Below are 26,621 nucleotides of genomic sequence, written 5' to 3'. Positions count from 1 at the left end.
AACATTCTGCACTTCTGTGAAGCTGCAATAGATCAGAGATAATTCAGAACTGCTACCCTTCTTCAAACTTATCGGGGGTTCTCAGAAGAGAACTTCAGGTTTCTAATTTATACCTGCCCTTGTCTTGGTTCACATTGCCTAACAAATTTTGACAAGTCTAAATACCGTAAACTAGTCCCCATTATTTATATCCATGGTTCGCAACTCAAAAATATATATTAACAACATTTTCTATTATTCACTTTGTGATTGGACAAATTGCTTGCTTTCTCCTGTTACGATTAGACCTTGGTACCATCAATCAATTTACAAACCAGACACACTTTCAACTCCAATTGGTTGGATTGATTTTAGTCTTTGATTTGTTAATCTATGTGTCAATCCCCGCCCTTTGGCATTGTCACATGTGCGCCTTCGTCTTTACGCACATTCCATTGGCGGTGTTAAACCAATGGACGTTCCCAATTGGATAACACTGTCTGTCACTCATTCCTTAATTTTGACAGCTGTTCAAGTGGTGGTGAGCGAAGGCGAGACGAGGAGCAGCGAGCACGGCGGACCGATACATTGCAATTTCTCGTTATGGAGCACAGAACAAAAGTGGAAGTGGAAACATGCATTAAAGGTAAGCTTCAGTGTTCATCACACAGTTCGGAATACAGCACATTTAACAATTAAATTGTAATGTACCAAATGCTCGAATTCAGTGCCGTTAACTGACAGATTCAAACATGTTCCTTTCTGACATTTAAGGAAAGCAGACAGGATGGTATGGAGTACATGTAAAGACAAGTCATGAAAGAAACGGCCACAGTTGTTACGATGTAAGAGAAAGGGGAGAGCTGTAACGGCGCTGTTTTACTCTCTTAACTCACTGATTTGCAGGAATGTTTTCTCATCTATGAAAGCTTTGCGTTTTTGGCATGCATTGTGGGGGTGATTTCGCAAAATGAGTTGCTCTTTTTGACATTTGTTATACTTTCAAGTGCCGCGTGATTTTTGTTTTAATCATTGTCAATTCTAGTGGCTATCAAACGATCTAAAAAAATCTAACGTGATTTCATGCTGCGAATCAGAAGCATTAAAAATCAAATAATTCTGTAATGAAATTTAGTATGTGGTCCGTACAGCGTTAATTTTCGTTTTCCATTACAGCATATGAGATACCTTTTGTTCATTTCCGCTACATTATTATGTCATCTAGGAAAGAAAAAAAAGAATTGTGCACTGATAATCTGGATGTAAGGAGAACACTGAGCAGCTGAACAAAGCAGTAGAAGGGTGGGACTGTACATGATTTATTGTTTGGGAGGTAATGGTGCTCAGATTCAATCTCAGGGGTGCTCATTTTGTATGCTGGACACACACCCACACGTCTGAAATTACCCAGGGGAGGGGGAAAATCATCTGCCCAAGGGGATTTAAAACGCGACTGCACAGATTTCTGTCACTCTAGTATTCCTTCTAGTCAAAGTTAAGTATCGATTGTCATTTAGATCCGCCTTAATCAATCATACATGTCAGTGATCTCGCAGCTTTTGTCTTTGGAGTGAACGAGAGCTGCCAATAAACAGAATCCCAATTTGAGCTTTAATAAAATGGTGATTTTTATGCTGCATTTTAGATCATTTGCAAAAGTGGGAATTTCTTTTTTCATCAATATCTTAGAGTTGATGAAATGCGTACTGTTGAGGAAGAATGACAGAAAAGAGTTTCTCTTGGGGGCAAGCAGCTAGCTGAATGGATTGCAGGAGAGCTGGTAGTTGTGTGATGTGGACAATTCCATCCTTGCAGAGATTGATTAATCACATACCTTTGTAGATAAGGGCACTGGGAAGGCACTGGCACTGGGCCTTTCTGTATTCTTTGTCGATTGAGATTTATGTTTCTGTACTCTATGGAATCCAGAGTAATTAATTTCAGCATGCAATCTTTCATTATTGCATTTTGAAATATTAATGTATGTACAATATAAGTTTAATGTGATCTTTGGAGTAACTTTGTGATATTCACTACCACACCATTTTGTCTTACCTCTGATTATTATTAGGGCATTGGCACTGATGTAGCTTTAGAAATCTATTACAGTTAATGTGTTCTGGAGTGCTGGTGGATTACTGCCTGTGAATGAATTAGGGTTCACAAGTTAGAATAATTTCCAAAATGCATGTGGATGATCCTTGGATATTTCCATAAATGAGAATCTTAAACCCCCAAGAGCTGCATCAAATGACAAATGTAGAACCCAGTGAAAAGGGGAGGCGGAGATGCCTTAGCCAATGATGAAATCCGACATCCACTCTGCCCAGAACACCCACATGATAAGGACTGGGAGAGAGGTGTAAATTGTGATGTTACAAGGTGAACAGTACTGAAAGAGTTAGTGTGTGCTGATGTGAATATCATCAGCAGTCCAGAGGTGCTCGCTCACAAAAATCCAATGAGATTGAATGATTAAAGAAAAAAAGGAACTTTGGGATGGCTTCCAGTAAAATAAGTTAACACATTATGTTTGTTGTAAATATTATATCAAAGGATTTCCCTTACAGCAGAGGAAGAAGAAAGCACTGTTTTGGATTAGCATCATTGTTTCTTTTAGTTACTGGTAAATTTTCCCAATGTTATTGGGATCACCCTATGACAAACGAAGGATAGGCAGGGGGAATAGTTAAACAAAGATATTAGGAGTGCGATAGTAATTTATTGAAGCAGCCATAGGATTTTGCATTCTAGCAGCAATGTTACCATTAGTGCTGTGCAGAGCTACAAATGATTATCCATAAACACTGATTCTGCTGCTTTTGGAAGCTGTCTGGAAGATCATCTTGAGCTCCCCTCACAGCATAGGGGCTTTGGTGATGAAAATCCCAAGGCAAATTAGAATTGTTTTCTCTGCCTGCAGCAGGATGCTTACCAAGCACATTGTCAATTTTTTTCAGAAGTGGATAGATTTATCCACTTGCAGCAGATCCCAGCCTAAATCAATTACAATCACAACAGGAACTAGATGCTAGATGACAAAAGACTAACCCCATGTTCTTCTAACATTCTGGTTAATGGTGCTGCAATAGTTTTAGTGCCAGTAATCAATGTCAACAGTTTACTCCACAATAGAACCAGAAACAACTTCAGGAAAACCTTGGAGGTTACATTCATTGGGAAACATGGGTTAAACTTAATCTTTTTTCCTTTCAAAATGTTGCATTTACTACACATCACATCTCAAATTAGTCAATTATAGACTTCCACTTTCAGCATATTGTCCTGATATTGGGAATACTTCACTTGGCAATCAAATTTAGTAACCAGGACGAGATTTTAGGCTTGACCAGGCATGATGCCGTAGTAAGCTTAACTACTAACTACTAACTAAGGATGCCAGGAGTGAAGGTAGGACCGATTAGAGATAAAAGTGGGAAGATGTGTCTGTAGGCTGTGGAAGTGTGCGAGGTCCTCAATTTTCTTCCATATTCACCAATGAGAGGGAACTTGATGATGGTGAGGACAATACGAGTGAAGTTGATGTTCTGGAGCATGTTGATATTAAGGGAGAGGAGGTGTTTGTGATGTTAAAATACATTAGGATGGATAAGTCCCTGGGGCCTGGAATATTCCCTAGGCTGCTCCACGAGGCAAGGGAAGAGATTGCTGAGCCTCTGGCTAGGATTTTTATGTCCTCGTTGTCCACGGGAATGGTATCGGAGGATTGGAGGGAGGTGGATGTTGTCCCCTTGTTCAAAACAGGTAGTAGGGATAGTCCAGGTAATTATAGACCAGTGAGCCTTACATCTGTGGTGGGAAGGCTGTTGGAAAAGCTTTTTAGAGATAGGATCTATGGGCATTTAGAGAATCATGGTCTGTTCAGGGACAGTCAACATGGCTTTGTGAAGGGCAGATCGTGTCTAACAAGCCTGATAGAGTTCTTTGAGGAGCTGACCAGGCATATAGATGAGTGTAGTGCAGTGGATGTGATCTACATGGATTTTAGTAAGGCATTTGACAAGGTACCACACAGTAGGCTTATTCAGAAAGTCAGAAGGCATGGGATCCAGGGAAGTCTGGCCAGGTGGATTCAGAATCGGCTTGCCTGCAGAAAGTAGAGAGTCGTGGTGGAGGGAGTACATTCGGATTAGAAGGTTGTGACTAGTGATGTCCCACAAGGGTCGGTTCTTGGACCTCTACTTTTCGTGAGTTTTATTAACAACCTGGATGTGGGGGTAGAAGGGTGGGTTGGCAAGTTTGCAGAGGACACAAAGGTTGGTGGTGTTGTGGATAGTGTAGAGGATTTTCGAAGATTGCAGAGAGACATTGATAGGATGCAGAAGTGGGCTGAGAAGTGGTAGATGGAGTTCAACCCGGAGAAGTGTGAGGTGGTACACTTTGGAAGGACAAACTCCAAGGCAGAGTACAAAGTAAATGGCAGGATACTTGGCAGTGTGGAGGAGCAGAGGGATCTGGGGGTACATGTCCACAGATCTCTGAAAGTTGCCTCACAGGTAGATAGTGTAGTTAAGAAAGCTTATGGGGTGCTAGCTTTCATAAGTCGAGGGATAGAGTTTAAGAGTCACGAGGTAATGATGCAGCTCTATAAAACTCTGGTTAGGCCACACTTGGAGTACTGTGTCCAGTTCTGGTCACCTCACTATAGGAAGGATGTGGAAGCATTGGAAAGGGTACAGAGGAGATTTGCCAGGATGCTGCCTGGTTTAGAGAGTATGCATTATGATCAGAGATTAAGGGAGCTAGGGCTTTACTTTTTGGAGAGAAGGAGGATGGGAGGAGACATGATAGAGGTATACAAAATATTAAGAGGAATAGATAGAGTGGACAGCCAGCGCCTCTTCCCCAGGGCACCACTGCTCAATACAAGAGGACATGGCTTTAAGGTAAGGGGAGGGAAGTTCAAGGGGGATATTAGGGGAAGGTTTTTCACTCAGAGAGTGGTTGGTGCGTGGAATGCACTGCCTGAGTCAGTGGTGGAGGCAGATACACTAGTGAAATTTAAGAGACTACTAGACAGGTATATGGAGGAATTTAAGGTGGGGGGGGGGTTATATGGGAGGCAGGGTTTAAGGGTCGGCACAACATTGTGGGCCAAAGGACCTGTGCTGTGCTGTACTATTCTGTGTTCTATCTTCTATGTACTTAAATGCTGTTATGATTGTAATGTTGATAAAAAGTGCATAATATCACTTCATCACTGATATACTAGCCTGATTTCATTTTAGGCTGTGCTTTCATCAAAGCCAGTTTTATAACTCTCAACTTTTGTTTTCAAATCCCTTCTAACTATCTTCTGTTGTCTTCAATCTCCTCTAACTTTACTCCCTCCCTCCCTCCCCCCACCCCACACACTCTACTCCACCCATCACTTTGAGTTCTGTACTGTTCTATCTTGGCTTTGCTTTTTCTCTCGTTTATCCAAAATTTAATTATTCCATAGTTCAGCTGCCAAGGCTGTGAACTCGGGAAATCCATCTTTAAGCTGTTCTCCTCTTTCCTGCTAAGATATCCCTTTATAACTCCTTCCATTTCACCACAATTTTTGTCCTTTACCTTTAAAACTTTCTTGTGAAGTACCTTAAGGTATTTTTGGTAAATGACGGCGCAACAAAAATATGTTTTTGTAATGTTACCAATGTTCTTTTTATTTACCAGGTGTATTTGTTGTCACTCTATCTTTTTGGGTTCCTGGTAAAGTTTCTAGGCTTCGTGAGAGAACATCTATTTGCAATTCTGACTATCCTAATAAATCCCTTATTGTATTACATTGCTGTGGGAATTAAATTCCCAAACAAAAGTTAATGAGAATTACTGTCTGATACCTTCATCCCAACCAAACTTAAAATAGCAACCAGGTGGTTAACCAAGCACCATTCTTGTCCAGCAACTAGGTTTAGAGGGGTGGCCTGATCTAGGCAGTGTGGCTGTGGTTTCATATTTCTTCCACTTTTTAATGAAGGGTTGCACTGTGCTCCCAGATATGTTCAGTGCCTTTAACATGATCTTGTACCCTTCCCCAGATTTGTGTTTCTCTATTGTCATTTCTCTGACTTGTCTTGAATGCTCTTTCGACCTCATTTTGGTTTGGTCTGTTGAAAATCTACTACACTGTTGGACCATACAGAGAGAGTGGTATTTATTCTTTAAAAACAGATGATTCTCCAAATGTTCTACATCAATAAATTGGGTGATTTGGTAAGGTGATAAGAGTTTATTGCAGCTGAAGAAAGTTAACCTAACAATTACAAATGCTTTTTCAACCTCACAATTTTGGTTTTTAATGTTTAGCAAAGTTTTAGCACATTTTTGTTTTGATTTAACATGATGCATAATGTTCTGTAGATTAGCTCAAAAATCCTGTTGATTATATTTTAACTATAGAAAATTAGACAGTAAAGTGTGAAAATAGTTATGAGGGCAGAATATTTTTCCAAGATATTGTTTACACAGGTCATTTGGGCAATGACCAGAATATGGATGTATGGAAGAGCAGTCTCTTCAGCTGAAGATACACTATAGTATACTATAGCAAGTAATGACAATACAACAAGGACCACATTTCCAAACAATTATAAAACACAATGACTTATCCTGTTAGAATTATAGTGACTCAGTCCAATGTTTCTTCAGAATCACAGAAATTTATTTCACCTGTTTTGTTTGCACTGGCACTTTAGTGTAATTATCCAATTAATTCTACTTATCTAGTATTTTTCCCTGTGGTCATGTAACATATTTTTCACTTTTGTTTATTTGTTTAAAGTTTTATGACAGTTTTAGATTTTGTAGCTTATCTGAGGCAAAATGATATGTATAATTTGGCCCAGTGAACCATTGGTTCCTTATTATGTCATGCAGTTATGCCACATGTAATACATCTATTAGGCCTACCGTGACTATACCAACTAATGGACACCCATCTTTATTAATCATCTCAACTTTCCAGCACTTGACCCACAGCCCCTGCTACTTAATGGTGATGAAAGTAGTAATTTAGAGACTTCTTAAATGCTGTCAACAACTCAACCTCAACCACTCTCTCAGGCAGTACACTCCAGGTATTGCACTCTTGGGTGAGAAAGGTGCCCTGCAGATCCTCTTTAGATTGCTTGCCCCAAATCTATATCTTCTAGTTTTGACTACCTCTGTAACAGGGGACACCTGTGATCTACCCAATCTATATCCCTCATAATTTTATATTACGTCCCCTCTTAACTAACTCTGCTTTAGAGAGAACAGACTTAGCCTGTCCAGACTCTCTTTACAACTGATACACAACATCTTGTGCAAAATCATATTGAATCTCCTCTACATTCTCTCCAACTCAAAAGCATCTTTCCTATAGTATAGTGAGCAGAATTGCATGCAACTAAGGTCTAACTAACGGTTCAAAAAGTTAGAGCTTAACTTCCTTGTTCTTGTACTTTAAGCCCAAGTCCAAGCATGTACCAAGAGTGAAAATAAACTAATGCTCTGGTAAGTAGCGTTGCCAGTTGTTTTCCAATCATGTTTTAAGAACATTCTTTCTTCTTCTTACAGAAACATCTGCAACATAGAACATATTTGTGTATATCTTTCTGTTTAATCTAATATAAGCATCTTTGAAAATTCACAGATGTGTCATTAACATATTCTACGTATATTGAAGTTAGCTGATGACACCACTGTCACTGGCCGAATCAAAGGTGGTGACAAATCAGCATTTATAAGGGAGATTGAAAACCAGGCTGTGATGCCATAGCAACATCTTACTCAAGCAACACACACAAAATGCTGGTGGAACGCAGCAGGTCAGGCAGCATCTATAGGAAGAAGTACAGTTGACGTTTCAGGCCGAGACCCTTTGTCAGGACTAACTGAAAGTAAGAGATTTGAACAGCACCTGCAGATTTCCTCGTGTTAACATCTTACTCAATGTTAGCATGACCGAGGAGCTGATTATTGACTTTAGGAGGATAAAACCAGAGGTCCACCAGCCAGAGGATCAGAGGTGTAGAGGGTCAGCAACTTTAAATTCCTCAGTATTATCACTTTGGAGGGCCCAGCACTTAAGTGCAATTATGAAGAAAGCACGGCAGTGCCTCTGACTCCTTAAATTTACAAAGATTCGGCATTACATTTAAACTTGGACAAACTTTTATAGATGTTATAGGTAAAGATATATTGACCTTCTGCTTCACAGTCTGGTATGGAAACCCCAATGCCCTTGAGTGGAAAATCCTACAAAAAGTAGTGGATGCAGCCCAGTCCGTCATGGGTAAAGTCCTCCCCTCCATTGAGCACATCTACATGAATCATTGTTACCGAAAAACTGCATCTATCAAGGAGGACCCCCAGCACCTAGTTCATGCTCTCTTCTCGCTCCTGCTATCAGGAAAAAGGTACATGAGCCTCTGTACTCACACCACCAGGCTCAGGAACAATTACTACCCCTCACCATCAGATTTTTGAATCAAATGGGATAATTTCACTTAACTTCACTTACCCCATCATTGAAATGTTCCTGCAACCTATGGACTCACTTTCAAGGACTCTTCGTCTCATGTTCTTGATATTTATTACCTACTTATTTATTATCATTATTTCTTTCTTTTTATAATTGTACAGTTTGTTGTCTTTTGCACACTGGTTGAACACCCAAATTGGTACAGTCTTTCGTTGATTCTATTATGGTTATTATTCTGTTATAGGTTTATTGAGTATGCCCACATGAAAATGAATCTCAGGGTTATATATAGTGCCATATATGCACTTTGACAGGAAATGTACTTTGAATTTTGAACTAGGTAACAAATGAGTTCCATTTTTATCAACATCCATAAGTTGTAAAGTACATGCAATCACTTGACACAGTAACCATACTTTCACACTAAATTTCAAAGTTCAAAGTAGTACTTGGTCTAGTACCCTGTCTGGGCTGGGTGCTTGTCTTGGGCTCACCCTCCTGATGGCTGTTCACATGCATTGACCTCAGAGACTGAAATTACAACATCACCAGGGGGTGTGGAAGTTCATGATGGTTCCTCCAAGTTTTGATGGTTAAAGTGAGCATATAAGGCATTAAGCTCATCTGGAAGAGACTTGTAATTATGAAATGAATTGAAATATCTTTATTGTCATTGCATAGTACAATTTATCATGCACCAATACAGCGAAAATGAGTTTGCAACTCTCGTACTCAATGCTATAAAACAAAAATGAAATAAATAAACAATAAATAAAATCAAGTAACCAGCCAGTACAAGCAATGTCCAGCAGTACAAAAGCGCATCTCAGATGCATGACAACCATAAAACCATTATTAAAGTAGCAATATAACAAATTTATGGATGATGCTTGATTGATTGGTTCAGAGCAATTTCTGGGGGAAAAGCTATTTTTCAGTCTGGAAGTGCAGGCATAAAAAATCTTATAATGTCTGCCAGATGGAAGAAGTTCAAACAGATGATTGCATGGGTGTGTACTGTCCTTACAGATGCTTGCAGCTTTCCTTAGGCAGCGTGAACTGTAAGTGTCCTCCAGGGCTGGGAGCTGTGTCCCGATGATCTTCTGTGCACTAGAGACGACCCGCTGAAGTGCTTTCCTATTAGCTGCTGTACAACTGAGATACCACACAGAGAGGCAGTATGTTAAGATGCTCTGTATGGTGCAGTGGAAAAAAGTCACCAGCATCTGTTCAGGTAGACCAGCTTGCTTCAGCGTCCTGAGGAAAAACAAGCGTTGCTGTGCTTTCTTAACTATTGTTGTGGTGTTAGTGGACCATGTAAGGTTTTCTGAGATGTGTATTCCCAGAAACCTGAAACTGGAGACTCTCTCCACTATGTCTCCGTTAATGTAGACTGGAGCGTATTTGTCATCCCATGACTTTCCAAAGTTGATAATTAGCTCCTTATTCTTTGCTGTATTAAGAGACAGGTTGTTCTCTGACCACCAACTCACTAAGTTCTGTACCTCCGCTCTGCACGCTGATTTGTCTCTGTTGGAGATCAACCTGACCACTGTTGTGTCGTCTGCGAATTTGACGATGGCATTGGTGTCAAATGCAGGTACACAGTCATAAGTGAAGAGGGAGTAGAGTATGGGATTCAATACACAACCTTGTGGTATACCAGTGTTCAGGATAGTAGTGGAGGACAGGTGAGGGCCCTATCTCACTGCCTGTGAACGCTCTGACAAGAAATTCAGGACCCAGTTGCAGAGTGATGAGCTGAGGCCTAGCTGGTGGAGTTTGGAGATGAGCTTGCTGGGAATGACAGTATTAAAAGTAGAGTTTTTAATTATTGCAATGAATGGCATCAAAAGTACTGATACCAAAAGTACATCAATGAGACTGATAAGAAAGAACCATTACTAAACCTGGATAGAGAGACTGAGATACTTGCTGTAGAGTAGAGAACGTAGATGCACTGTATATATGTTAGATCTTTGAATTCAATATAATAATAACTTATTTAAGAAGCACTTTACAGATAAATGATGTCATTCAAAGTGCTTTACAATGGGATAAAGTGCAAATATGAAAATAAAAGGCAAAAAGATGTTAGTTAAAAGCAGGGTGAAATACATAGGTTTTGAACTGTTTAAAAGTGTCAACTTAGTCTGCAACCCTTATAGTTTTAGGTATTGAGTTTAGGAGCATAGCACAAAAGAGGCTAACCTATTTTTTGAGGGAGATTGTGGAAATTTCAGTTATAAAACAAAAGTGATACTGTGATGTACTCTGGTCCCAGACCATTGAGAACTTTAAAAACAAGTAAGAATCAGAATTAAGTTTAATATCACTGGCACATGTTGTGAAAATTGTTGTTTTGACACAACAGTACATTTCAACACATATTAATTAAAAAAACTATGAGTTAAAATAAAAATTATATAAAAAGAATACATTAAATAAGTAATGCAAAACGAGGAGAAAATAGTGAGGTAGTGTTCACAGATTCATTGTCTTTTCAGAAATATGATGGTGGAGGGGAAGAAGCTGTTCTGAAATACTGAGTGTGTATTTTCAGGCTCCTGTACTTCTTACTTGATGGTAGCAATGAGAAGAGGGCATGTTCTGGGTAAAGGGGGCCCTTAATGATGGATACCATCTTTTTGAGGCATTGCCTTTTGAAGGGGTCCACAATGCTTGGGAGGCTGGTGCCCATGATGGAGCTGGTTGAGTTTACATCCTTTAGCAGCTTTTTCTGATCCTGTGCAGTGGGCCCTCCATACCAGACAGTGATGCAACCAGTTTCAATGCTCTCCACAGTACATCTGTAGAAATTTGTGAGTGTCTTTGGTGACATACCAAATTTCCTTGAATTCCTAATGAAATGTAGCCACTGTCATACCTTCTTAATTGCATCAATATGGATAGATCTTCAGAGATGTTGACACCCAGGAGCATGTAACTGCTCCCTCTTTTCTCAGTTCATTCCTCAATGAGAACTGGTGTGTGTTCCCTCAACTTCCATTTTCTGAAGTCCACAATCAATTCCTTGATCTTAATGACATTGAGTGCAAAGTTGTTATTACGACACCACTCAACCAGCTGATCTATCTCACTCCTGTATGCCTCCATGTCACCATCTGAAACTTTGTCAACAATAGTTCTAAAGGGCCGTCCTTGTATTCAGAGGCTGTGCCCTCATCCTAGACTCCTCCATGTAGGTAACATCCTCTCTATGTCCACTCTATCCAAGCCTTTCAATATTTGATGGGTTTCAATGGGATTTCCCTCCTCCCCATTCTTATAAACTCCAGTGGGTACAGGCCCACGCTTCTAATCCCTTTGCACCTTGGATTTCTGAATTTACTCCCAGTATAGAAAATAGTTTACACCTTTATTCCCTCAAAAAAGTGCATGACCATACACTTCTCTTCACTGTATTGTGTCTGCCATTTCTTAGCTCATTCTCCTAAAATGTCCATGTCCTTCTGTAGACTCCCTGAGTCCTCAACACTGCCTGCCCCTTCACCTATCTTTGCAAATTTGGCTACAAAGTCATCTATCCATTGATCAGCCAAATTATTGACAGACATTTAACTTTAAAAGAAGTAGTCTCAACACCGATCTTTGCAGAATGCTGCTAGTCACTGGCTGTCAAACAGTAAAGATCTCCTTTATTCACACTCTTTGCCTCCTGCAATTTCTATCCACGCTAGTATCTTTCCTGTAATACCATGGGCTCTTGTTTAGCAGTTTCATGTGCCTTGTGAAAGGCCATCTGGAAATCCAAGAAAACAACATCCACGGTTATTGCCTATCCTGCTTGTTATTTCCTCAAAGAATTCCAACAGATACATCAGACAAATTTTCCCCCTAAGGAAACCATGCTGACTTTGGCCTATTTTATCACGTGCCTCTACGTACCCTGAAACCTCATCCTTAGTAATGGATCTGACCAACTACTGAAATTATCTGGTTAAATAGCCTAAAGGTCCTAGTTTTTTGCCTCCCTCTTTTCTTAGAGTGGAGAGACATTTGCAATTTTCTGATCCTCTGCAACATTCCAGAATCTAATAATTTTTTAAAGATCACCACTAAAGCTTCCATAATCTCTTCAGCAACATACACAAAATGTTGGAGGAACTCAGCATTTTCTGTGCGTTGCTTGGACTTCCAGCATCTACAGATTTTCTCTTGTTTGTGATAATCTCTTCAGCTATCTCTTTCACAACTCTGGGGTGCAGTCCATCTGGTCCAGGCGATTTGTCTACCTTTAGAACTTTCAGCTTCCCAGGCACCTTCTCCATAATAATAGTGACTACACTCTTGAATTTCACAGTGAAGGTTGATACAAAGTACTTACTGGAGTTTGTCTGCTATTTCTTTGTCGCCATTACTATCTCTCTAGTGTCATTTTCTAGCAGTCTGATATCCACTCTCACCTCTTTTATTCTTAATATACCTGAGAAAAAGATTAGCCACAAAATAACTCTATACAAGTCAGACTCCTGTAATTCTTAACTGAACCTTTCATTGGCTACTTGTAATTGCAACCTCATTCTTTCATTTTTGCGTGTTATGCCAATCATTGATTGTGTGAAAAAAAGCTTACCAGTCTTTCCTAAAATTTTCAATGATTTCATTTATTCTAAGGGGGAGTTTGGAATCTACGTTTTGTAATTTGTAAGATAATTGGAGTAAAATTTGAACTTGTTCTAAAAATATTATTGGGATTAAAAGCCAAAACTACACTGTGTAGATAGTTGTATTCTCTGGCTTATCTTTCCATGCCACTCACGGAGAACCTTTTGCCCTTACCCTTGGCCACTGGACTAATAAAGGGGTTGTGTTGTGTAAAACAGCTGAAAAAGAAAGTGATAATGAAATGCAATGTACACAGCTAGATGGAGGTGATTTCAACTGTTTTTGGGATTTAACAGAGAGTAGTTGTCTTCGACGTTTTTATTGTGATGGCAAAACCCTGTCAGACATTAACAATGCAGAATACTGCAAGCCTAGTTCACTGGTTGATTGGGGAGACTGATGGTGGGGGAGCTGTGTTGCCTTGGTTGTTGTGCAGACAAGGCCCAGGAGTGCCTCAGACTCACTAGCAAAAGAGACGCTGGAGCCAGCTGTGTGCCGCTGGATTTCGTACTGGGTTGGGGGCTGGCCTCTCCTGTCGATGTCTCCCTCCCCATGTTTGCTTGGTGGAAGGAAAAGCTGGGCCAGGACAACTTGAATTTTGGCTATATATTTTCTCTTTGTGACTGTATTTTTTGGAAATTATGCTGTTTGTGCATTGTGCTGTGTGCTGTTGGTGATGCGTTTTGCACCTTGGCCCTGGAGGAATGCTGTCTCATTGGTTATGCTCATGTATGGCTGAATGATAATTAAACTTCAAACATGAAACAAACTTCATAACTGCTATTTATTCCTATATCTATTAAAATTTAATATTTAGAAATTTTAGAGGTTTTGTATTTACAGTGGCACTACACATACTTCCAATATTTTCTAAATTTTATACATCTTGAGCAAATACCGTTAGCTAAAAAGTGGTACCTCTAATTATGCAGCGCTCTCTCAGTATGGCACTGAAATGCCATCTTGGATTTGCACAGACAAGATAAAACCTATCCAGCCTCCTCCTCAATGTCAATAAGACAAAGGAGATGGTTATCAACTTCAGGAGAAGCTGCACCAATCTTCAACTTGGAGGCAACTGCAAGAGTTTCAAATTCCTGACAGTGCACATCTCGCACAACCACTCAGGGTCCCAGAACACATCCTGCACAGTTAGGAAAGCTCACCAACGCCTCTACTTTCTGAGGAGGCTGAAGAGAGAGAGCTGGACTACGAACATCAATACTCATGAATTTCTACAGTAGTGCAGTTGCAAGCATCTTAACATGTTGCATCACTGTGTGGTACAGAAACAGCACTGCAGTGGACAGGAGAGGTTGACAGCAGGCAGTTAAAACTGCCCAATGCACCACCGGCACCAGCCTACCTACCATCAAGGAGTCAGGTAAAGGCCAGTAATATGAAGGATCCCACCCTCCCAGTTCTTGGACCATTTGTCCCACTCCCATCAGGGAAGAAGCTACGCAGCATCCATGTTAGGACCACCAGATTCAAAAACAGTTAGCTCCCCCAAGCTGTCATGTGGATGAACACCTCCACTCCACCCCTCCCACTACCACCATTACATCCACATCAGCTGCTTTATCATTTCCTGTCAGAGCCACCTTATGTTCAGATTATCCTGCACCTGGTGTCACTTTATGTACATACCATCAATCTATGTATATAAGCTAATCTTATGTATATATACGGGCACACTCAGTAGTTACTTGCACGTTGTGTTTTATAGTATTACTTTATATTTATATTTATTGTATTTTTATGCTGCATTGGATCTTGAGTAACCTTTACACTTGTGTATGGAAGAATGTGAATAACCAACCTTGAATCTTGTTATGAGAGTGACCACCTTTCCAATGGGAAAAAGTAATACCATTGCCCTTTGCCAAAATATTGGCGTCCTCAGCTGGGGACGTGCCTGCGATTATACAAGCAATTTATATTCTATAATAATCTTAACACAAAGTAAATATCAAATTATTTGTTTTCTAATCATTCTGAATATTAGGGATAGGGTGTTGCACCTTGCTGTTGGCACACAGTTAATTTTAATTCTGTACATGGAAATTTAGAAGAGGTATAATCCTTTAGACATTGGACTTTCTGTTTACATTGCTGGACTGTCCTAACCAGATGGCAACATGTCTCTACCTGTTAGTTACTTGTGAACAAAGACATTGCCAATGGCAAGCTGAGAGACTGCATAGTCAGATATATCAAAGCAACACACACAAAATACTGGAGAGATTCAACAGGCCGGGCAGCATCTAAGGAAGTGAGTAAACAGTCGATGCTTCAGGCTGAGACCCTTCTTCAGGACTGGAAAGGAAGGGGAAAATTCAGAGTAATTCTCCATAGCGTCCTTTATCTCCAGTGGGATCCCACCACCAAGCACATCTTTCCCTACCCCTACTTTCCACTTTCTGCAGGGATCCCTCCTTACACGACTCCCTTGTCCACTGGTTCCTCCCTGCTGGTCTCCTTTCTGGTGCTTGTCCTTGCAAGTGGAACGAGTACCACACCTGCCCCTACACCACCTCCCTCACTACCATTCCGGGCCCCAAACAGTCCTTCATAGTGAGGTGACACTTCACCTGTGAGTCTGTTGCGGGCATCTGCTGTATCTGATGCTCCCGTTGTGACCTCCTGTACATAAGTAAGATTCAATGTAGATTGGGAGACTGCTTCACTGATCACCTATGCTCCCTCCACCAGGAAAAGCAGGATCTCCCAGTGCCTACCCATTTTAATTCCACTTTCCATTCCCGTTCCGACATGTCAGTCCATGGCCTCCTCTACTGCTGTGATGAAGCCACACTCAGGTTGGAGGAATAACACCTCATATTTTCTCTTGGTAGCCTCCAACCTGATGGAATGAACATTGATTTCTCAAACTTCTGGTAATGCCCCCCCCCCTTCACCCCCTTCACCATTCCCCATTCCCATTTCCCTCTCTTACCTTATTCCCTTGCCTGCCCATCACCTCCTTCTGGTGCTCCTCCTTCTATCCCTTCTTGGTCTTCTATGGTCTTCTATTCTCTGCTATAGGATCTCCGCTTCTGATGAAGGATCTCAGCCCAAAATGTCAACTGTTTACTCTTTTCCATAAAATACTGCCTGAACTGACTTACTCCAGCATTTTGTGTGTGTGTGATTTTGGATCTTCAGCATTTGCAGATTTTCTCATGTTTGAGATATACTGTGTCAAAGTGATCTATTGTTTATGCAGATTTCATTCTCGTATTGGGGAGGTGCTGGCACTGATGAACTATTGCAATATAATCAGAATGGTCTTGCTCAGTACTTCGTAGGTAGGATTTGTGGCAATTAAAAGAGAAATAACCCAACCCACTCAATCCAGCTGTCTAAATTGGTAGCAGGATTATAGACCCATATAAATTAGATATGTGATTCTGCTGCCAGAATAAATGAACCGGATTTAATAGTATGAACAATGGAGAGTGAGCTCACAGACATTGGTTTCCTGAAATAAAATCTTAATAAGAACATGAGCATAAAAGTGCTTGAAGCAGGTGCTTTTAATGCTGGACAAATTGACCACAATAAAATAGAAGACATCCCACACCAAAGAGTGGTTCAAAACCAATTTACTGAATTTCAAATTCAAAATTTATGGTTACCGAGTGCAGGATTCATTTTCAATTTTTAGGTAGAATTTTTTTTGCTTGAAAGTTAATGAACGTTACTGAATTGAAGAGGAAATAAAATTTGCCACACTACTTGGTGAGTGTGCTTCACTTAACAGAGTTTGACTTCTTTTAAAAAGGCAGATATTTATGGATGACATATTATGGATTATTTTGAAAGAATGTGTGACTGGGTGAACAGTTTCCCACTAATGACTGAAAATCCGGAGTATTTGATCAGGTTTGTAGAACAATATTGTAGCATTGTGGGAGCTGTGATAGTGTTACCAATTCAGCAACTTTGTTGATGTCATTGGATGTACTGCCAAGTTGAAACAGATGAGAAGAATGTTGAGTGTATATTTTGATTGGTTTGGCTGACATGAACTGCTTCCATATGACCTAATAGACGGTCAACACAGATTACAATGGTTATTGGTACATTGCTTGTCCTGGTGTATTATGTTATTTGACTTGAAAGACTGGGTAAGTTAAGCAGAATCAAATCAGGTTTAATAATCACTGGGATATGTTGTGAAATTTGTTGTTTGTGGCAGCAATAAATTGCAATACATAATTTTAAAAAACTATAAATTACAATATATTAAAATTTTAAATTAGGTAAATAAGTCAAAGAGAGACCAAAAAGTAGTGAGATACTACTCATTGTCCATTCAGAAATCTGATGGTGGAGGGGAAGAAGCTGTTCCTCAAATGTTGAGTGTGTGTTCTTCTGCTTCCTGTATCTCCTCCTTGATGATATCCTCAATAATGGGGTCCTTAATTACAGATGCTGTCTTTATGAGGCATCGTCTTTTGAAGATGTCCTCAGTGCTGGAGAAGCTCATCCCCCTGATGGAGCTGGCTGAGTTTGAAACTTTGCAGCTTTTTTTGGTCCTGTGCTCTGCCTCTCCCTACCAGCTGGTGATTCAACCAGTTAGCATATTCTCCATGGTACAGCTGTAGAAATTTGCAAGAGTCTTTGGTTACATACCAAGTCTACTCAACCACCAAAACAAATATAGTCACTGTCACGCTTTCTTTGTAATTGCTTCAATAAGCTGGGCCCAGGATAGATCTTCAGAAATGTTGACACCCAGACATTTGAAACTACTGACCCTTTCCATTGCTGATCCCTCAATGAGGACCGGTGTGTGCTCCCTCAACTCTTCCCTTTCCTGATGTTCACAATCAATTCCTTAGTATTATTGATGTTGTTGCAGAGTCACTAAACCAGCTGAGCAAACTCACTCCTGTATGCCTTCTCATCATCATCTGAAATTCTGACAGACAGACAGACTTTATTGATCCTGAGGGAAATTGGGTTTCGTTACAGCTGCACCAACCAAGAATAGTGTAGAAATATAGCAATATAAAACCATAAATAATTAAATAATAATAAGTTAATCATGCCAAGTGGAAATAAGTCCAGGACCAGCCTATTGGCTCAGGGTGTCTGACACTCCGAGGAAGGAGTTGTAAAGTTTGATGGCCACAGGTCGGAATGACTTCCTTTGACACTCTGTGCTACATCTCAGTGGAATGAGTCTCTGGCTGAATGTACTCATGTGCCTAACCAGTACATTATGGAGTGGATGGGAGACATTGTCCAAGATGGCATGCAACTTGGACAGCATCCTCTTTTCAGACACCACTGTCCGAGAGTCCAGTTCCACCCCCACAACATCACTGGCCTTACGAATGAGTTTGTTGATTCTGTTGGTGTCTGCAACCCTCAGCCTGCTGCCCCAGCACACTGCCCCAGCACACAACAGCAAACATGATAGCACTGGCCACCAGAGACTCATAGAATATCCTCAGCATCGTCCACCAGATGTTAAAGGACCTCAGTCTTCTCAGGAAATAGAGACGGCTCTGACCCTTCTTGTAGACAACCTCAGTGTTCTTTGACCAGTGCCATTTATTGTCAATTTGTATCCCCAGGTATTTGTAATCCTCCACCATGTCCACACTGACCCCTTGGATGGAAACAGGGGTCATCTGTGCCTTGGCCCTCCTCAGGTCCACCACCAGCTCCTTAGTCTTTTTCACATTAAGCTGCAGATGATTCTGCTCGCACCATGTGACAAAGTTTCCCACCGTAGCCCTGTACTCAGCCTCATCTCCCTTGCTGATGCATCCAACTATGGCAGAGTCATCAGAAAACTTCTGAAGGTGGCAAGACTCTGTGTTGTAGTTGAAGTACGAGGTGTAGATGGTGAAGAGAAAGGGAGACAGGACAGTGGAGCCCCAGTGCTGCTGACCACTCTGTCTGACACACAGTGTTGCAAGCGCATGTACTGTGGTCTGCCAGTCAGGTAATCAATAATCCATGACACCAGGGAAGCATCCACCTGCATCACTGTCAGCTTCTCACCCAGCAGAGCAGGGTGGATGGTGTTGAACGCACTGGAGAAGTCAAAAAACATGACCCTCACAGTGCTTACCGGCTTGTCCAGGTGGGCGTAGACACGGTTCAGCAGGTAGACGATGGCAGCCTCAACTCCTAGTCGGGGCTGATAGGCAAACTGGAGGGGTCTAAGTGTGGCCTAACCATAGGCCGGAGCTGCTCTAGAACAAGTCTCTCCAGGGTCTTCATGATGTGGAAGGTCAATGCCACCGGTCTGTAGTCATTGGAGCCACTGGGGTGCGGCATCTTCGGTACAGGAACGAGGCAGGACATCTTCCACAGCACAGGAACCCTCTGGAGACTCAGGCTCAGGTTGAAGACATGGTGAAGTACTCCACATAGCTGGGGGGCACAGGCTTTGAGCACCCTGGGGCTGACACCATCCGGGCCTGCAGCCTTGCTTGGGTGGAGATGTTTCAGCTGTCTTCTCACCTGTTCAGCTGTGAAGCCCACTGTGGTGGTTTCAGGTGGGGGAGGGGTGTAGTCACAAGAGCAGGGTGGGGGGCTGTGAGGAGGGGTAGGAGGGGAGAGTGGAGAATGTGTTGGTTGGGGGCTGACAACAGATGAATCATGTGGGGGATGGGCAGGGGCCACAGTATCAAATCTGTTGAAGAACAGGTTAAGTTCATTGGCCCTGTCCACACTGCCTTCAGCTCCTCTGTTGCTAGTTTGCTGGAACCCAGTTCGTTGCTAGTTTGCCAAAAATAGTTGTGCTATCGGCAAATTTATAGATGAAGTTTGAGCTGTGCCTAGCTGCACAATCATGGGTGTAGAGAGAATAGAGCAGTGGACTATGCACACATCCTTGAGGTGTGCCAGGGTTGATCATCAGGTGGTGTGATTTCCAATTCACACAGTCTCTGGTCTCCTGATGAGGAAGCCAAGGATCCAGTTGCAGAGAGAGGCAAAGCATCCCTGGTTTTGGAGCTTGTTGTTTAGAATGGAGGGTATGATCGACTACGCTGAGTGTAGTCAATAAACTGCTGCCTGATGTAGGTATTACAGTTGTCCAGATGATCCAAGGCCAAGTAGAGAGCCAGTGAGATTGCATTCACTGAAGACCTATTGTGTCAATAGGCAAGTTGCAGCGGTCCAGGTCCTTGCTTAGGCAGGAGTTGATTCTGGCCAAGATCAACCTCTCAAACACTTCATCATAGTAGACGTGAGTGTCACTGGGCAATAGTCATTGAGGCAGCTTGCCATGCTGTTCTTGTGCACTGGTATGATTGTCGCCCTTTGGAAGTCAGTGGGAACGACGGACTGCTGCAGTGAGGATTGAACACTCCCACCAGTTGCTTGGCTCAGGTTTCCAGAGCCCAACCAGGTACACCATCAGTGCCTAACACCTTGCGATGGTTCACCATCATGAAAGGTGTTCTGACATCAGCCTCTGAGACAGATCACAGGATCGCCAGGCGCTGCAGGGATTCGCACAGGTGTAGCTTTATTCACCTTTTCAATGTGTGCGTAAAGGCGTTTAACTCATCTGGGAGTGAACATCACCACCATTCGTGATGTTAGGTTTGACCTGAAAGCTCTGACAAAGCTGACGTGCATTCGATTGATAGGTCATATCTGGACATCTTCATTAAAAAATTATTCATAAAAGGTGATAAAGATAGTACTTGAATTCAGGACCAGTTAGATTTAACTTCCAGTAATGAATAGTTTTAATGAAACTTTATAATATATCTTCAAGGAACTAAACAGCAAAATCAAGACCATCTGTACAGTGAACATCACAGTGTGTCTCTCTATTAATGTTGGCATAATGAGCCCATTTCTTCCACACTGTTGTAGATATTGAATTGTGGGTGAAATAATTTCCTGGTTTATTTTTGTTTTTTTCCAGAAAATCTAATTAGATGAAAATGCTTGGAAAATGAAATGGCCATTAGTTTTTAATAGCAGGGTGCAGTTGCAATGCTTTGAGTTCAAGTAATGTCAAATGAATCTGCTGTCAATAGACTCCTTGTCTGGAGGGTATCATTTGACCCCTTTCTCACTGCCCTCGGTAGGAGGATAATTGGTGCTAGTACAGGAAGGACAATGTTTGCAGAAAGTATCTTACATGTTGTTTCAGAGAAGCGCAGGATAACTTTTTGTTATAGTATGCCTTGTAGTATACATTAAAATTTTCTTTTTTTTGTAATTTATTTTTTATTGAAGTTCATCATCAAACAAACATTTCCATAAGATGTATTTCAGACATTATACATATATATCATATAATTATATATGTCACAAATCTCCACATAGTATTTATCTGAGGTATACACTCAGAAAAGAGTGGAGAAAAAAACAAGCAAAAGGAAAAAACTATGTACAAGTAGGGAGTGATCTTTTTTTACAACAGATTCACTGATTTGTGAGAATAAAATCAGGCCTATGAGGCATTATGTAGTTAAACCGTTTTTCCCAGTATGAATCAAATTGTTCCAGCTTATGATTAACAGATGCTGTTATCTTCTCCATTTAAAATTTAAAATTTTCAATAGCATTTTTAATTAGATAAATGTAGTGTTAAGTGATGATACTGGAGCTTATTGCTTTCTGCGATTTGAAATTTATGTTGTTCCTTTACGTGCCTTGTGGCGCATTGGGCAGCAATCTTGCTGTTTCTTGATCATTTTTGTTTGTTTTTGTATGAGGCCGAGTTGCTAGCTAGACACTCAACCCAGCATGAATGGAAAGCGTGCAAGGAGCCAGCCGGATTTGAACCCGGGACCACTTACCTCAAAGTCTGGTGCGGATGTCAGCACTACACCACTGGTTGGCAAGAATTGAAATTTGCATGCGAGTTGTAATGGGGAGGCACTACAAACCTACAAATGAGGCCTTCAATTTATTTGAAATAGTAAAAGTGTTTCAATATTAAATTAAATCTGTTTGAATTTTATTAATCGTCATTAAAGCAGCTTTACAGCAATTCAGAACATTATTTTTATTCTTTTTCCATGATATTCACAACTCATTTATTCAATTTTATCATGAATATATTTACATGTCTCAAAAGTGTTCTGAATTAAAATGTCTCTTTCCTAATATTTTGAGCATATTTTTAAGAGGTTACTTAAAATGTCTTCACTATTTCAATCTTTTTCTTACTTTGGTATTTGAAATCTGTGTAAGCCTTTGTTCATAAAGTCATTGATTACAAAATGAATTAGCTTTATTTAATTCCTTCCCGGTCACCCACTACAGACCCCTGTTTTTTCATGAATTGGCTCCTCATCATGTTCTTGGAACAAGAGCTTACCCATCAATCACTTAAGTTGTTGGCTTCTAGTTCCTCATTTACAATAGCTGCCGGTTCCCCAAAGCCTATAATTTCAAAAGCTTGGCCAAAAAATTGTTCTGTGCTGAGAAAGGCCAAAATGTATCTAATTTCAAGGGCAAAATTCTATATTGCATAAAAAACCGTGCTTTGTTCATGAAAGAGTTAAAGTTATTCTGTGTGTTGGGGAGGAATAGTTGCAACATATGGTTGGTAGGAGAGTCAGGGTATCAGGGTGGAATTGAGCCTGGGATCAGGTTTTGTGTGTGGGGTCTTGAGTGGCAACAGATGCAATCTAGTGAGAAGTGTTTGAGGTCAAGGTGTGGAGAATGGAGAGGAGAGATAGTGAGGTCCTGAGTGGATATGGACAAAGGTATGGAAAAGTGTACTTTTCTAAAGCCAACTTAAAATGTCAGAATCCAGGAAATATAGAAGTGCAGCCTGGATAGTGAAAGGTGGCTTTGGCAAGACTTACTCATGCCTGTGAATCACATTGAATCACATATCATGTTTCCTACACTTTCTCATATCCTCAATACATTTCCTGAAAAACAAAAAAAAATTCAACAGGAACATCTCTTTTCTAGAAGTTGGCAAATTTGTCCAGTGTGGCACATATTTGTAATACCCTCCTTTTCCAGAAGCTTGTAACAACTTCCTGGCTTTCCTCACATATGTACTTGAATTTAATAAAAGTTTTATTGTGTGGAATTGGTTACAGTTACGCATGAACTGGGGACTCTGTCCTTTAGAGGACCTAAAGCAATTTAGTAAGCTTTGATATTGAGTCAGTCAGCCTTCAATGGCATTCAGCAATTAGTTTGCTAATTCAAATTCATTGTCATAGTGCACTTAAGGATTGTTTCACAACTTTGCTTTCAAATCCATCCTTTCCCTTTTTCAGTAATTTCAGAATTCTTAATTTCTCAATTTTTTATTTTGTTTAATTTTATTTACAAATACAGCACGGAACAGAACCCTCTGCCCAATGGGGATGTGCTGTCCAATTATACCCAATTGACCAATTAATCTGCCAATGAATACGTCTTTTGAATTTATAGGGCATTCCCTACACTCACTGGCTAGCCCACATTTATTGTCAAAATACATATATAACCCCAAAATTCATTTTCTTGCAGGCATTCACAGTAGATCCAAGAAACATAATAGAATCGATGAAAAACCACACTTAGCAGGGTGGACAAACAACCAATGTTCAAAAGGCAACAAACTGTGCAAATACAAAAGGAGGGAAAAAAAGCAACCGATATCAAAAACATGAGGTGAAGAGACCTTGAAAGTGAGTCCATAGGTGTTGGGAACAGTTCAGTGATGGGGCAAGTGAAGTTGAGTGAAATTATCCCCACTGGTTCAAGAGCCGATGTCTGAGGGGTAATAACTGTCCCTGAACCTGGTGGTGTGAGTCCTGAGGCTCCTGTACCACCTTCCTGATGGCAGCCGCGAGAGGAGAGCAGGACCTGGGTGGTGGGGGTCCATAACGATGATTGCTGCTTTCTTGCGACAGTGCTGCATGTAGATGTGCTGAATGGCGGGGCACGCTTTACCATGACAGACTGGGCCATATCCACTACTTTTTGTAGGATTTTCTGTTCAAGAGCAATGGCGTTTCCATGTAAGTTTTCTCCAAATCAACAATGTATCGAGAAGCCTTCAGGTCTTACTGATGCCATCCAGCATGTCCGGGGTGAGCCAGGTCTCCGCGAAACACAGAACATTGCAACTCCTTATTTCCCTCCGATACAGCAGACATACCCTTGTGTCCTCAATCTTGTTCTCTAGCAACTGGGCAGTACAGTAGAAGGAGTCTCATTCCCACTGTCTTTCAGCCTGGCTTAGAGTCCTGCCATCCTCCCTCTCTTCTGGCTATGACAATGTACCTTTCTCACTAAAGGTGCTGTTCCTGTGTTCCTAAGAGTTAATTCCACCAAGTCCTTCAGAAGATCACGAAATCACTAGTTCATTAGATGGTTTAAAAATACTTTGCTTGAAGGGATATTACAAGCTGCAGATTGCAGTGAGTAATTCAAGAGGTACATTTAAAAGTTTTGACCGCATCCCACAGCATGTCGCATTGTTTACTGGCGCCATCTTGAAAGTGCCTTGACGCCATTCTTTTAGACTTGCTCATTTAAAAGCTGCACACATAAAGTAAGAAAAGCTTTTAAATGAGCAAATTAGAAATCTGGATGAGTGGTGCCACAACAACAACTTCTCACTCAATGTCAACAAGACCAAAGAACTGATTGTTAACTTTGTGTGGAGGAAACTAGAGGTCCATGAGCCAGTCCTTACCGGGGATTGTATACACTGTATAAGGTATGACTGCCATAGTGTCTAGGGATGAAGGAAGTCTGAGAATTGAATTTTCTCATAGACTAAATCTGAAACAGACTTTCAGACCTATGTAAGGTTTAGGATGGGTGTAAAATTATTAGAAGAGAATGTTAGACTCAAATTATACTTGCCTAATGAAAGGTGAAGCATTTTTGTTTCCACAGATTAATCTTTATCAATGCAGCTAAGGCAGAAATAATGATACCCTTGTGAATGCTAGATTTTGTTGACAACTCCTTCCTCTGTATGGGGAATACCAGCCACTGGAATTTCAACAACTGGAAAACAGAAACATGAAGCAAACTATAAAATTTGGATTTAAAGTGGCCTCAAATTTGGATCTGCAGCACCTCTGGGAAAAGTTACAGATAAAAAATTACCCAGATGTTGCTGGCAACTACTGGTGCTGTTAGAGGGAGCCACCAGCTTTTGCCTTTCAAGTGTCAGCCTGTCTGGTATTTTGCTACATGCAAAGTCAGACACAAAAGTGTTTGTTGAGCAGAATGGTGTATCTGTCAAAGCAGTCCATTACTGATCTCACCGTGAAGTTCAGCAGCAGAGTTCAATCTTGCTGAGATTCCTCAGCACTTGTGCTTGAGCCCAGTTAGTTCCGGAACAGGATCCTGAAATGAGTTGATTTCAGTGAGAATTCCTGAGCTGTGGGAAAGAATGAAAAGGAAAAAGTGATTTCATTTCTCTTTGTTTTAATTTTGTTTAATGCTTCTTATTACTTATATATTATCAGCTGATTTTATTTTTATGGTTAAGAATTTAAAAGTTTTTACTATTTATTTCATTCTTCAATTCTGAAATCTTATTGAACTCAAACTACCTGCGTCTCAATATCACCAAGACCAAGGAGATGGTGGTGGACTTTAGGAGATCTAGGCCTCATATGGAGCCAGTGATCATTAATGGAGAATGTGTGGAGCAGGTTAAGACCTACAAGTATCTGGGAGTACAGTTAGACGAGAAGCTTGACTGGACTGCCAACACAGATGCCTTGTGCAGGAAGGCACAGAGTCGAATGTACTTCCTAAGAAGGTTGGCGTCATTCAATGTCTGTAGTGAGATGCTGAAGATGTTCTATAGGTCAGTTGTGGAGAGCGCCCTCTTCTTTGTGGTGGCGTGTTGGGGAGGAAGCATTAAGAAGAGGGATGCCTCACGTCTTAATAAGCTGGTAAGGAAGGCGGGCTCTGTCGTGGGCAAAGTACTGGAGAGTTTAGCATCGGTAGCTGAGTGAAGGGCGCTGAGTAGGCTACGGTCAATTATGGATAACTCTGAACATCCTCTACATAGCACCATCCAGAGACAGAGAAGCAGGTTCAGTGACAGGTTACTATCGATGCAATGCTCCTCAGACAGGATGAAGAGGTCAATACTCCCCAATGCCATTAGGCTTTACAATTCTACCGCCAGGACTTAAGAACTTTTTAAAAGCTATTATTAATGCTTTTTGAGACGGTGATTTAGATGCCTATCATTTTTTTTTACTGAGTTAAGTATTGTATGTAATTAGTTTTGCTACAACAAGTGTATGGGACATTGGAAAAAAAGTTGAATTTCCCCATGGGGATGAATAAAGTATCTATCTATCTATCTATCTATATCAGAAATTTTCAGGAATATGTAAAACTGCTGTGGCTATGAAAGGCAGCATAGCTGGCATGGGTACAAGGAGACCACAGATAATGATTGAGTAAGGTGGAACTGTACCAGAAGGTCTGCCTCTGTCGATAGGTGCCAGATGAGTTTTTCATAATGGCCTTGATCTTCTACATCAAGCCGTTAATGTCCATTAGGTAATACTTACATTTTATTTACATTGGAAAATGTTCTTTCATATACATCCTT

General features: G+C 40.8%; 1 protein-coding gene across 6 annotated transcripts in view; it reads left to right on the top strand.

Annotated features, from left to right (window-relative positions):
• The first annotated feature begins 513 nt into the window (after positions 1-513).
• Positions 514-26,621, top strand: part of afap1 (actin filament associated protein 1) — a 283,153-nt gene continuing 257,045 nt past the window's right edge. For all 6 annotated transcript variants that reach the window (XM_073043105.1, XM_073043104.1, XM_073043107.1 and 3 more), the window contains exon 1: positions 514-625. In XM_073043105.1, the coding sequence (XP_072899206.1) occupies positions 583-625 (43 nt within the window). In that variant the 5' untranslated portion in view covers positions 514-582. The remainder of the gene's footprint in view (positions 626-26,621) is intronic.

This window comes from Hemitrygon akajei, chromosome 4 (genome assembly GCF_048418815.1).
Source record: "Hemitrygon akajei chromosome 4, sHemAka1.3, whole genome shotgun sequence".
Classification (NCBI taxonomy): Eukaryota; Metazoa; Chordata; class Chondrichthyes; order Myliobatiformes; family Dasyatidae; genus Hemitrygon; species Hemitrygon akajei.
The sequence above is the reverse complement of the archived record's forward strand: the minus strand, read 5'-3'. Positions and strand labels throughout refer to the sequence as shown.